Genomic DNA, 14,297 nt, shown 5'->3' on the forward strand with positions numbered 1-14,297 from the left:
TTGATCAATCAGGAATGGATTGTTTGTGTGTGTGTGCATGGTGTGTGTGTGTGTGTCTGTGCGTGGATGTGTGTGCTTGTGTGCACCTGCAGACACTGCAGACGAAGCAGGTAGGGTGGTAGGTCCTCCCCAGAGCAGAGACTACCTCCCCGGTGATGAATCCGTCACAGCGGTCACAGCGAGTCCCATACAGACGCTGGTAGTCTGACGTACAGATGTACTCACCACTCTTCTGATAGAACCCAGATCTAGCCAGGTCACACCCACACACTGGAGAGAGATAGAGATGGGGGGAGAGCGAAAGAGATGGGGGAGAGAGAGAGACGGGGGAGAGAGAGACGGGGGGGTGGGGAGAGAAAGAACGACAGAGAAGGGGGAGTGAGAGAGAGACGGGGAGAGAGAGAGAGAGAGAGATGGGGGAGAGTGAGGGGAGAAAGAGAGACAGAGAGGGGGGAGTGAGAAAGAGAGAGAGGGGGAGAGGGAGAGAATGGGAGAGAGAGGGAGGGAGAGGAGGAAAGAAAGAGAGAAAGAGCGAAAGAGAGAGACGGTGGATTAGGTTAGAGACTGAACACTCCAACTATTCTAAATGAACGAGCATGGAAAAAACGAAATACAAAACTGATTGCAGCAAGCTACAGTAATTCCTCGGCTTTAGCTTAGGTGGCAAAGCTAGTCTATATCCTGGATTTGGACCCAGTTGGTCACATCTGCCCCACTTCCACAGTAAACTGTTCCAAATGAGCCAATTAGTGCTTTATGGGGAGCTCAGAGGGTTGTTTAGTGGTGGTTCAGACAGAGAGGAACTTTGTTGGGCTTCATTAAGTTTCCTCCTCCCTGCTTCTCCAGACAGAAAATAAAGACAAGACAGACATAAACATGGTTGTGTGTGTGTGTCTGGGTGTCGTGTATGCAGTTTGTGGCTAACAGTTTGCTGTGATGTGAAAATAAAGACAGTGTGGAAAACTCATTTTCTCCAGAAGATCCAGAAACGACTCCTTCATTATAGATCAGTGAGACGGAACAAAAGGACTTTCCTACATTTCATCACACACCACCAAGTTCTCCATGAGAAGAGAGAGAGAGAAAAAGAGGGAAAGACGAGAAAGAGAGGGGAATGGAGAGAGAAAGAGAGGGGGATGGAGAGAGAAAGAGAGAGGGGAATGGAGAGAGAAAGAGAGGGGGATGGAGAGCGAAAGAGAGGGGAATGGAGAGAGAAAGAGAGAGGGGAATGGAGAGAGAAAGAGAGGGGGATGAGAGAGAACGAGAGGGGAATGGAGAGAAAAAGAGAGGGGAATGGAGAGAGAAAGAGAGGGAAAGAGAGGGGAACGGAGAGAGAAAGAGAGGGGAATGGAGAGAGAAAGAGGGGAATGGAGAGAGAAAGAGAGAGGGGAATGGAGAGAGAAAGAGGGGAACGGAGAGCGAAAGAGAGGGGAACGGAGAGAGAAAGAGAGGGAAAGAGAGGGGAATGGAGAGAGAAAGAGAGGGGAATGGAGAGAGAAAGAGAGGGAAAGAGAGGGGAATGGAGAGAGAAAGAGAGGGGAACGGAGAGAGAAAGAGAGGGGAATGGAGAGAGAAAGAGAGGGGAACGGAGAGAGAAAGAGACGGGAATGGAGAGAGAAAGAGAGGGGAACGGAGAGAGAAAGAGAGGGAAAGAGAGGGGAATGGAGAGAGAAAGAGAGGGGAACGGAGAGAGAAAGAGAGGGGAACGGAGAGAAAGAGACGGGAATGGAGAGAGAAAGAGAGGGAAAGAGAGGGGAACGGCGAGAGAAAGAGAAGGAAAGAGAGGGGAATGGAGAGAGAAAGAGAGGGGAATGGAGAGAGAAAGAGAGGGGAACGGAGAGAGAAAGAGAGGGGAATGGAGAGAGAAAGAGAGAGACTACCAGTGGCGACCCGTCATTCAGGGCTGGTTGCCAACATGGTCTCTTCTTTGTTTTCTTGAGTAAGGCAGCTCCAAAATGCAGGTGTTTTATCCTAGCTCAGTGTTTTCTGTGGTGGTGGGGCAGCCAGCGTAAAATAGGGAGCGTAGGGGTTGGTAATGTTCTCTAATTGGGCCGTGATTGGCTACGTGTTCTGTCACTCATGGGGACACTACCTCACCGCAAAATCTACAAGGAGAGCTAAAAAAGTCCCATGTGTGCTTCCATAGAGTTACATTAGAAGTGCCCATCCAAGAATGCTCAAGATCATTGGCCACAGATAAAATAACCTAAAATCCCGTTATATCTACCGTAGCTTTGATTGGGCTGATCATGTCAACATCATACTTTCAAAAACTAGCAGTCATCATCATGAAGTCGACAATCTACTGGCAAATCCTTTTCAAACCTTGCCATATGAACAAAAATGATGAAGAGAAAAGATAGATAAAACAACAAACATCGACCATTGGACATAAACATTACACAACAAGTTGGAAATCGCAAATTCAACAATGAGTGGTTTGGAAGGAATCAGTGACTAACTGCAAAACATTGCAAAGCAATCACTAGTCTGCTATTCAGTGCAGTTGGTGTGTGGTCCAAGTCTGGGTTTAAGGGTCTAAACATTCAACATTGGCCATGCTGTCAATCCAGCATGACTTCTGCCACGTTCAAAACATCTGGAAACTCAAAACTGTGAAATCTCAGATTTCAGTGGTTCAAGACAACTGGGAACTCTGAAAAAAAACGAGCTCCGACTGGGAAAATACGTTTTGAACGGTCATCCAACTCAGAATTTCAAGTCAGGAACTCAGGCCTCTTTCTAGAGCTCTGACCTGAAGATCATTGATGTCATGATTCAACTTTGTTTTTTCCCCGAGTTCCCTGTTGTCTTAAAAGCTCCATAAATCCAGAGAATGCCTGACTTTGATGACACATTTTTTATGACAACATTTGCCCACGAAGGACCTCCGCGCCACCTTCCTGCTCAAGTGAGCACAGCACAACAAGGTGCCCCTTATAACTTAGCCTCCTGTTCTGACTTGTCTGCTTATATGCCCCCATTTATTTATCCTACAGTTCTGACTTGGTGTACAGGGAGAACACTGCAAGAACGGCCCATGTTATGAATTCTGTCGATGTACATTTCAAAAGTGCTGAACAAATAGTTATATTGACTACGTCCGTCCTATGTCTTAACCTCTCTGGGGTAGGGGGCAGTATTTTGACATCCGGATGAAAAGCGTTCCCAAAGTAAACTGCCTGTTACTCAGGCCCAGAAGCTAGGATATGATTGGTAGATTTGGATAGAAAACACTCTAAAGTTTCTAAAACTGTTAAAATAATGTCTGTGAGTATAAAGAACTGATATGGCAGGTGAAAACCCGAGGACAATCCATCCAGAAAAAAAACATTTCAGCTTACCACTATTTTCAATGGCTAGTATTTTAATAATAAGGCCAAGTCCTCCCAGATTGCAGTTCCAAGGGCTTCCACTAGATGTCAACAGTCTTTAGAAAGAGTTTCAGGCTGGTTTTTGGAAAAATGACCCAGAAATTGTAGTTTTTCTAGGTGGCTCCCATTTTGGCTGTAGTGTTTCCAAGAGCTTGGAGGAAAGCGCGTTCTATCTTATTTATCTCCGGTAATGAACATACTATTCTCCGTCTTACATTTTATCGTTTATTTGCGTATTAGGATACCTAACGTTTGATTATAAACGTTGTTTGACTTGTTTGGAAAAGTTTATTAGTAACGTTTGGGATTCATTTTGTTTGCATTTTGATGCAGGGAAACTGGGTGGATTATTGACTGAAGCGCGCCAGCTAAACTGAGATTTTATGGATATAAAGAAGGACATTATCAAACAAAAGGATCATTTGTGATGTAACTGGGACCTTTTGGAGTGCCAACAGAAGAAGATCATCAAAGGTAAGGCATTTTTTAAGTCTATTTCTGACTTTTGTAGCGCAACTGCCTGGTTGAAATATGTTTTTCATTGTTTTGTATGCGGGGCGCTGTGCTCAGATAATCGCATGGTGTGCTTTCACCGTAAAGCCTTTTTGAAATCTGACACAGCAGTTGGATTAACAAGAAGTTAAGCTTTATTTTGATGTACAACACATATATTTTCAAGAATGTTAAATATTTGAATTGAGTTTATTTAATTTCGCGCTCTGCAATTTCACCGGATGTTGGCCAGGTGGGACGCTACCGTCGAACGTACCCTAGAGAGGTTGAAATTACGGATCGCCTCTTATCCGGTTGTCATCCCTTTATGTCATAGTTTGTACATCTCAATTTTCATTAGAAAACACATTTGAATAAGCAAGTCAGCCATATCAGTTATGTTGTTTAAAAGGGAGTAAATGAGTCTGAATGAACTGTTTCGCTGCCAGACAAGGCTCCGCTGATAGCCAGGTGTAGCTGTGGTAAAATGTTGGGACTGCTGTTGGGATTCTGCTGTATGGACAGCTTTATGTAGGCCCTAAGAGTATGTAGAAACTCGTTGTCACCGTTATAGTGCAATTAATGAATTGTGTTGTGTTGCTGGCATGCATCCACATGTTCTGGGGGGAGTTTGACCCACCAAGATGTATATGCTAAAATAGCCACTGGAGACTACATGTACATGTGTGGGTTGTTATAGTAAACAGAGTTGATATTCTCCACAGCTATTTGTCTGTAAGGTCAAGTGAAGAGAGAAACTGTATTAACTCTAGTGGGCGAGGTTCCTAAAAGGTCAGTGGGCCTTCTAAAGGTTACACGACCACACACACACACGGTAGGAGTGGGAGTCAGCAAACCCAGAGGATCAATACGTTTAAATCAGATCAGTGAATCAGCCTCTCTCTCTCTCTCTCTCTCTCTCTCTCTCTCTCTCTCTCTCTCTCTCTCTCTCTCTCTCTCTCTCTCTCTCTCTCTCTCTCTCTCTCTCTCTCTCTCTCTCTCTCTCTCTCTCTCTCTCAAATCAAATCAAATCAAATTTGATTTGTCACATGTGCCGAATACAACAGGTGTAGACCTTACAGTGAAATGCTTACTTACAAGCCCTTAGCCCTTAACCAACAATGCAATTTGAAGAAAATAGAGTTAAGAAAATATTTACAAAATAAACTAAAGTAAAACATTTTAAATAAAGAAAATAAAAAAAGTAACACAATAAAATAGTAATAATGAGACTATATACAGGGGGTACCGGTACCGAGTCAATGTGCGAGGGAACAGGTTAGTCTAAGTAAATTATAATGTACATGTAGGTAGGGGTAAAGTGACTATAGTGGTTGCTCCATTAAACGTTTTGTGATTATGATGAAGTAATTAGAGGTCATTTGTGGTTTAGTATGGTAACCTGCATCACCACTTCATTGCTCCAGACCAGCGCAAGGGGGAGTTAGAGTACTTATTATGCTTTTGGGTCCTACTGTGTCTCTATCTGACAATGAATGGGCGACATAAACCTAAATAGAAACTGATAATTGTGTACGACTTCAGTATTACTTACTAAAACTGTTGTTACACTAAGGTTTTTATTATTTTATTTTGTTAGGATTATTTTGCTCTTACTGTTGTAGTCTAGCCCATTCCTGACTGGTTTTGTTGTACAGTGCCTGAGTGGCGCAACAATCTAAGACACTGCAAAGCACTGCAACCTTTAAAAAAAAAGATTTCACCTTTATTTAACCAGGTAGGCTAGTTGAGAACAAATTCTCATTTACAACTACGACCTGGCCAAGATAAAGCAAAGCCGTGTGACACAAACAACAACACAGAGTTACACATGGAATAAACAAAACATACAGTCAAAGATAACACAATAGAAAAAATATATATATACAGTGTCTGCAAATGAGGTAAGATAAGGGAGGTAAGGCAATAAACGGGTCATAGTGGCGAAATAATTACAATTTAGCAATTAAACACTGGCGTGATAGAGACTGGAGTGATAGATGTGCAGAAGATGAATGTGCAAGTAGAGATACTGGGGTGCAAAGGAGCACAAAAAATATAACAGTAAGGGGATGAGGTAGTTGGAAGGGCGATTTACAGATGGGCTATGTACAGGTGTAGTGATCTGTGAGCTGCTCTGACAGCTGTTGCTTAAAGTTAGTGAGGGAGATATGAGTCTCCAGCTTTAGTGGTTTTTGCAGTTCGTTCCAGTCATTGGCAGCAGAGGACTGGAAGGAAAGGCATCCAAAGGTGGTGTTGGCTTTGGGGATGACCAGTGAAATATACCTGCTGGAGCACGTGCTATGGGTGGGTGCTGCTATGGTGACCAGTGAACTGAGAAAAGGCGGGGCTTTACCTAGCAAAGATTTATAGATGACCTGGAGCCAGTGGGTTTGGCGACGAATATGAAGCGAGGGCCAGCCAACGAGAGCATACAGGTCGCAGTGGTGGGTAGTATATGGGGCTTTGGTGACAAAACGGATGGCACTGTGATAGACTGCATTCAATTTGCTGAGTAGAGTGTTGGAGGCTATTTTGTAAATGACATAGCCGAAGTCAAGGATCGGTAGAATAGTCAGTTTTACAAGGGTACGTTTGGCAGCATGAGTGAAGGAGGCTTTGTTGCGAAATCGGAAGCCGGTTCTAGATTTGTTGACCAGGGTATTAGTGGCCAGTTGGAAAGCATGGCCAGCCATAGAAAAATGCTTATTGAAATTCCCAATTATCGTGGATTTATCGGTGGTGACAGTGTTTCCTAGCCTCAGTGCAGCGGGCAGCTGGGAGGAGGTGTTCTTATTCTCCATGGACTTTACAGTGTCCCAGAACTTTTTGGAGTTTGTGCTGCAGGATGCAAATTTCTCTTTGAAAAAGTTAGCCTTTGCTTTCCTAACTGCCTGTGTATATTGGTTCCCAACTTCCCTGAAAAGTTGCATATCGCGGGGGCTATTCAATTTGAATGCAGTATGCCACAGGATGTTTTTGTGCTGGTCAAGGGCAGTCCGGTCTGGAGTGAATCACTAGCTATATCTGTTCCTGGTTTTACATTTTTTGAATGGGGCATGCTTATTTAAGATTGTGAGGAAAGCACTTTTAAAGAATAACCAGGCATCTTCTATTGACGGAATGAGGTCAATATCCTTCCAGGATACCCGGGACAGCTCGATTAGAAAGGCCTGCTCGCTGAAGTGTTTTAGGGAGCGTTTGACAGTGATGAGGGGTGGTCGTTTGACCGCAGACCCATTACGGATGCAAGCAATGAGGCAGTGATCGCTGAGATCCTGGTTGAAGACAGCAGAGGTGTATTTGGAGGGCAGGTTGGTTAGGATGATATCTATGAGGGTGCCTGAGTTTATGGATTTGGGGTTGTACCTGGTAGGTTCATTGATCATTTGTGTGAGATTGAGGGCATCAAGCTTAGATTGTAGGATGGCCGGGGTGTTAAGCATGTCCCAGTTTAGGTCACCTAACAGCACGAGCTCTGAAGATAGATGGGGGGTAATCAATTCACATATGGTGTCCAGGGCACAGCTGGGGGCAGAAGGTGGTCTACAGCAAGCGGCAACGGTGAGAGACTTGTTTCTAGAAAGCTGGATTTTTAAAAGTAGAAGCTGAAATTGTTTGTGCACAGACCTGGATAGTAAGACAGAACTCTGCAGGCTATCTCTGCCGTGGATTGCAACTCCGCCCCCTTTAGCAGTTCTATCTTGTCGGAAAATGTTATAGTTAGGGATGGAAATTTCAGGGTTTTTGGTGGCCTTCCTAAGCCAGGATTCAGACACGACTAGGACATATGGGTTGGCAGAGTGTGCTAAAGCAGTGAATAAAACAAACTTAGGGAGGACGCTTCTAATGTTAACATGCATGAAACCAAGGCTTTTAAGGTTACAGAAGTCAACAAATGAGAGTGTCTGGGGAATGGGAGTGGAGCTAGGCACTGCAGGGCCTGGATTCACCTCTACATCACCAGAGGAGCAGAGGAGTAGTAGGATAAGGGTACGGCTAAAGGCTATAAGAACTGGTCGTCTAGTGTGTTCGGAAGAGAGAGTAAAAGGAGCAGGTTTCTGGGTGCGATAGAATAGATTCAACGCATAATGTACAGACAAAGGTATGGTAGGATGTGAGTACAGTGGAGGTAAACTTAGGCATTGAGTGACGATGAGAGCGCTATTGTCTCTAGAGACATCAATTAAACCAGGTGTGGTCATGCATGTGTGGGAGGTGGGACAAGAGGGTTAGCTGAAGCATATTGAGCAGGGCTGGTGGCTCTACAGTTAAATAAGACAATAATCACTAACCTAAACAGCTATGGACAAGGTATATTGACATTAGGGAGAGGCATGCGTAGCCGAGTGATCATTGAGTCCAGTGAGTAGCAGGGCGGCCTGGAGATACGGCGATTCAGACAGCTAGCTGGCCAGGGCTAGCAGGCTAGCAGAAGGGCCTTAAAGGGACGTCGCGACGGAAGAAGTCTGTTGTAGCCCCTTCGTGTGGTTACGTTGGCAGACCAGTCGTGATGGTTCAGCAGAGGTCCGTGTAGTTAAAGGGTCCAGGCCAATTGGCAGAATAGGTATAGTTGCCCAAAAATTGCGGGCCGCGGCTAGCAGGCTAGCGGATGGGCATTCAGGGGACATCGCGACGGAGGAGCCTGTTGAAAAACCCCCTTGGGCAGATTACGTCGGTAGTCCAGTCGTGATGGAGCGGCGGGGCTCCGTATCGGCAATAAAATGGGTCCAGGCCAATTGACAAAATAGGTATTGTAGCCCAAGGAGTGGCTGATGGACCTCTTCAGCTAGCCGGGAGATGGGCCTAGCATAGGCTAGCTCCAGGCTAATTGGTGCTTGCTTCGGGACAGAGACATTAGCCAGGAGAAGCCAATCGGATAGCAGCTAGCCAGAGGTTCAGAGCTTGTGGTAGGAATCTGGGGATATGGAGAAAAAGAGTCCGATAAGCTCTGAGTTGAATCGCGTTGTGCTGACTGGCAGGAAGTAAAGGGCTAAAGGCTAAAGGTTAGCTGATGACCGCTAGCAGTGGCTAGCTGACTATTAGCTATTAGCTAGTTAGCTGGCTAGCTTCTGTTTGGGTTTCCAGTTCTAAAGTAAAGAAAATAGCAGATCCATACTAAATTGGGTGAGGCGGGTTGCAGGAGAGTATGTTGAAGTTGGGGTTAAGAAAAATATTTATTTAAATATATGCAAAGAAAAAAGATATAAAAAGATATATATGAAGGACACAACAAGACGACGACAAAAGACGCCTGACTGCTACACCATTTTGTATTAAACCTGTATTGTTACAGATGCTGGTTCAATAACTGTGCCAACCTTGACCGGGAGACCCATGAGATGACTGTAGGTTTTTGGTTTCTCTCCCTCTAAAAAAGTAAATAAATAATTCAAAAATAAAAAAATTGGCTTTATTTTCAAATTAGTAACAATGTCTCACCGCATGTTCAAGAATGGCCTTTTCCTCGCTCAATTTATGTTATTTGAAAGCAAAATCATCTCCAAAATATTGTTATTTTATAAACAGAGCGGTTATTATTATAATTATTATAAATTTAGAATTATATAAAAGCCCCTAAAATATTATCACAGGTATGTAATTAACCCTGTTATTAGCAGGACAATATGTATTGGTCATATTGGTCATGGCTACCGAGTGGAGGATAGAATAATGGTCAGATTTTCCAAATGGAAGGCAAGGGAGAGCTTTGTAGCCGTCTCTGTGTGTGGAGGTGGTCAAGAGTTTTTTCCCCCTCTGTTTGCACATGCTGATAGAAATTAGATAAAACAGCATTTTCTTGTTTGCTTATGGCCTTATACAGCAGCCTTAGCGTCAGTTTATGGTGGTAAATAGAAAAATATAGATGAAAACTCTCTTGATAGATAGTGTGGTCTACAGCTTATCATGAGGTACTCTACCTCAGGCGAGCAATACCTCACAGTACCTTAATATTAGACATTGCGCACCAGCTGTTATTGACAAATAGACAGACACCCTCACCCCTCGTCAGACGTAACTGTTCTGTACTGCCGATGCACTGAAAACCCAGCCAACTGTATATTATCCGTTTCGTCGGTCAGCCACGACTCGGTGAAACATAAGATATTACAGTTTTTAATGTCACGTTGGTGGGATAGTTTCGAACGGAGTTCATCCAGTTTATTCTCCAGTGATTGCACGTTGGCTAATAGAACGGATGGCAGAGGCGGGTTACCCACTCGCCAACAAATTCTTACAAGACAAAAACTGACCTTAGATCAGTGACTATGGAGTTAATGCTACTCACACAGAACACATCACCAACCAATAAACACTGTTGAAACATATCAGAACTAACTGGGTGAGTGTGTGTATGTGTGTGTGTGTGTGTGTGTCTGTGTGTGTGTCTGTGTGTGTGTGGGAGAGACCATAGGCAGAGCTGATGCGTGTGTTTATCCCCTCAAGCATCGATTCTTCAGGAGACAAGACGCAGGATAATACCTATTTTCATCCTAAATAGTGCACTACTTTTGACCAGAGCACTATATCGGGAATTGGGTACTATTTGAGACACTGCCCTTGTCTTCTTTCCTAAATCCTGGAGCATCGGGAGGGAAAACCGCTGGTGCCTAAACTCATCTCCCTGTAATCTCACAATGTCTCCCTAGCAACCACACATTGGCTTGGTGATTGGACCAGCGTGGCAGTGGTTGCTATAGCTACGGGAAGCTCCTATCCCCTCTAACCCACATCTCTCTCTCTAACTCTTTTCTCTGTTTCTCTCTCTTTTTCTCCCGTCGCGCTCTCCCTACCCCCTTCATTTTCCATAACCCCCTCTGTCCTTCTCTCTTCCTTCTTTCATCTCTCTTACCCCCTCTCTCCATCTCTCTCCCTCTCTCCTACTCCCTCTCTTCCCCCTCCGCACACAGAGAACAACGGAGGTAGATTGTCATGGTGTGCCAAGAGCTAAGAGAGAGAGAGTGATGAGACCTTGCAGATAGAACACGAGTCACAAACTGGTCTGCACAGGTTTGATCTGGTCTGGACAGGTTTGATCTGGTCTGGCGTTCTACAGAACCCACCTGTAAGAAAAGCTTCCACGATCCTTCCTTGATGCTTTAAACCTGTTCCTTTCTCAAAGGGAAGTTTTACTAGAGACAAACCGATACAGGCAACATCTTACAGTAGTCCTGATACTCTGGACATTGTAGAAATCTGTTTCGACTCAGAAAACTGCTGACAGACGATTTGTATGGTTTTGGAACCTGATGCTTGCTTGTGTGTGTGTGTGTGTGTGTGTGTGTGTGTGTGTGTGTGTGTGTGTGTGTGTGTGTGTGTGTGTGTGTGTGTGTGTGTGTGTGTGTGTGTGTGTGTGTGTGTGTGTGTGTGTGTGTGTGTGTGTGTGTGTGTGTGTGTGTGTGTGAGAGTGAGTGAGTGACTGAGTGTGTGAGTGTGTGTGTGAGTGTTTGTGTGTGAGAGTGAGTCAGTGAGTGAGTGTGTGAGTGTGAGTGTGAGTGTGAGTGTGAGTGTGTGTGTGTGTGTGTGTGTGTGTGTGTGGGTGTGGGTGTGGGTGTGGGTGTGGGTGTGTGTGTGTGTGTGTGTGTGTGTGTGTGTGTGTGTGTGTGTGTGTGTGTGTGTGTGTGTGTGTGTGTGTGTGTGTGTGTGTTTGTGTCTCTCCCTAAGGAGCTGTCCATATGGAACATGCATTTAGACCACTGCAATGCCTGGTAGCTGTGCTGGAATGGGAGAGTGCCACTTTAGCAACGAGAGGAAAATGTGGTTAGGGTGTCATTAGGCCACGATACACAGTCTGCTACCATTACCAGTAATACAATAACACATATCATCCAAAATGTGTTTGTGTGTGCATATGTGTGTGTGTACTTGTGTGTGTGTATGTGCGCTAGGGTTTCCGTAAAAAAATTAAAAAGCACATTTTAAAAATCCCATTGCGAAGTAATGCTTTTAGCCTATTTATGGACGGAAATACCAGTTGATTTAAAAACATTTGACTGGTCTCATGCTTATCGGTCTACGGGTGATAATTTGCATATTTTAGTGGAAATAAATTGGCACGAGGGTATATTCGTTATGTATCTTCTTTATCACATGCGCACAACATAAAGGTACAGAGCCTTTGAGCCGAAAATCTGCCAGACAGTGCTTTTATAAGCCCAGTCATTGCGCAACAATTCTAAATGCAATTGTGTGTTAAAAATAGTTTTATGTAACCTAAGCCTACTGGTTGTATGAATTGTGTTTGTTTCTTCTCGACAACTTGACCAATAGAATAGGTCAACTTTTCTACTATGGGAATAGTAGACTGACTCAGGCTCATAGGCAGCGCGTCCATAAGGCTAAGTACATTTCATTAAATTGCTAAAATGATATAGCCTAATTAGCTTACTCCTGTCTATACAGAAATAAATAAAATCATTCAAAATAGGCCACTAAAGCATGATTTGGCCACAGACGATTATTAGCTTCCCCTAGCCTTAAAAAAAAGTTATGGATTGTAATAAATCGCATTGCCTACAGTCGGAAGAAAAGGAGGTATGCGCAATTTGGGCATTGGGCTCAGCAAATACCAAATAGATGATTGTTGAGTTGCGACAGTCAGTGAAAAGTAGATGGCTATTGCTGTAAAAAGAAGACAATGAAAATACTCTAATCTGTATTTTAGTTATCAAAATTCTCAACTAAATTCACAATTTTGCGACTGATATAATGACTTTCACAATACTGATACAATAAAGCCTGTTTTTTTCTAAGGTAACTTTAATATGCTGAAAATGTACTATTATATTCATATGACAGGGGTAAACATTCATGTTTGATATGCTACGTTGCTATTTTTATATTTAACCTTTATTTAACTAGGAAAGTCAGTTAAGAACTCATTCTTATTTACAGTGACTGCCTACACCGGCCAAACCTGGACGACGCGTAGCACTGTGGGACTCCCAGTCCCAACCGCTTGTGATACAGCCTAATGTTTAGCTAATGTTGCATGTACAAACAAGAAAAAAATCACTTTAATTGTCTTCACATGCTTGTGTATTGTTGCTTTATTCAAGAGTGTAATGTGGTTAGGGTGCATTATTCAAGGGTGTAATATGGTTTGGGTGCATTATTAAAGAGTGTAATATGGTATGAGTGCATTATTCAAGGGTTTAATATGGCTTGGATGCAATATTAAAGAGTGTAATATTTCTCAGATAGAGTTCAGGGTGTCAAATCGGAGGGCCTGTTGTCCGGACCTCTGGCCGTCTCTATAGGGGTGCCACAGGGTTCAACAGACTCTTTTCTCTGTATATATCAATGATGTCGCTCTTGCTGCGGGTGATTCTTTGATCCACCTCTATCCCTACGACACCATTCTGTATACATCTGGCCCTTCTTTGGACACTGTGTTAACTAACCTCCAAACGAGCTTCCACGCCATACAACACTCCTTCCGTGGCCTCCAATTGCTCTTAAAAGCTAGTAAAACGAAATGCATGCTCTTCAACCGATCGCTGCCTGCACCCGTCCGCCCGACTAGCATCACTACTCTGGACGGTTCTGACTTAGAATATGTGGACAACTATAAATACCTGGGTGTCTGGCTAGACTGTAAACTCTTCTTCCAGACTCACATTAAGAATCTCCAATCCAAAGTTAAATCTAGAATTCGCTTCCTATTTCGCAACAAAGCCTCCTTCACTCATGCTGCCAAACATACCCTCGTAAAACTGACTATCCTACCGATCCTTGACTTCGGCGATGTTATTTACAAAATAGCCTCCAACACTCTACTCAGCAAATTGGATGCAGTCTATCACAGTGCAATCCGTTTTGTCACCAAAGCCCCATATACCACCCACCACTGTGACCTGTATGCTCTTGTTGGCTGGTCCTCGCTACATATTCGTCACCAAACCCACTGTCTCCAGGTCATCTATAAGTCTTTACTAGGTAAAGCCCCGCCTTATCTCAGCTCACTGGTCACCATAGCAGCACCCACCCGTAGCACGCGCTCCAGCAGGTATATTTCACTGGTCATCCCCAAAGCCAACACCCCCTTTGGCCGCCTTTCCTTCCAGTTCTCTGCTGCCAATGACTGGAATGAATTGCAAAAATCACTGAAGTTGGAGACTTATATCTCCCTCACTAACTTTAAGCATCAGCTGTCAGAGCAGCTTACCGATCACTGTACCTGTACACAGCCAATTTGTAAATAACACACCCGTCTACCTCATCCCCATATTATTACTTACCCTCTTGCTCTTTTGCACCCCAGTATCTATACTTGCACATCATTATCTGCACATATATCACTCCAGTATTAATGCTACATTGTAAATATTTTCGCCTCTAGGGCCTATTTATTGCCTACCTCCCTACTCTTCTACATTTGCACACACTGTACATAGATTTTTCTATTTTTCTTTTCTTTTGTGTTATTGT

At 43.8% G+C, this 14,297-nt stretch overlaps 1 protein-coding gene across 1 annotated transcript in view; it reads right to left on the bottom strand.

Moving 5' to 3' along the window:
• LOC139581652 (actin-binding LIM protein 3-like) overlaps nucleotides 1–14,297 on the bottom strand; it is a 94,368-nt gene that overhangs the window by 53,297 nt on the left and 26,774 nt on the right. The window contains exon 3 of the mRNA XM_071411637.1: nucleotides 87–270. Within this exon, the coding sequence (XP_071267738.1) occupies nucleotides 87–270 (184 nt within the window). The remainder of the gene's footprint in view (nucleotides 1–86; nucleotides 271–14,297) is intronic.

This window comes from Salvelinus alpinus, chromosome 7 (genome assembly GCF_045679555.1).
Source record: "Salvelinus alpinus chromosome 7, SLU_Salpinus.1, whole genome shotgun sequence".
NCBI lineage: Eukaryota > Metazoa > Chordata > Actinopteri > Salmoniformes > Salmonidae > Salvelinus > Salvelinus alpinus.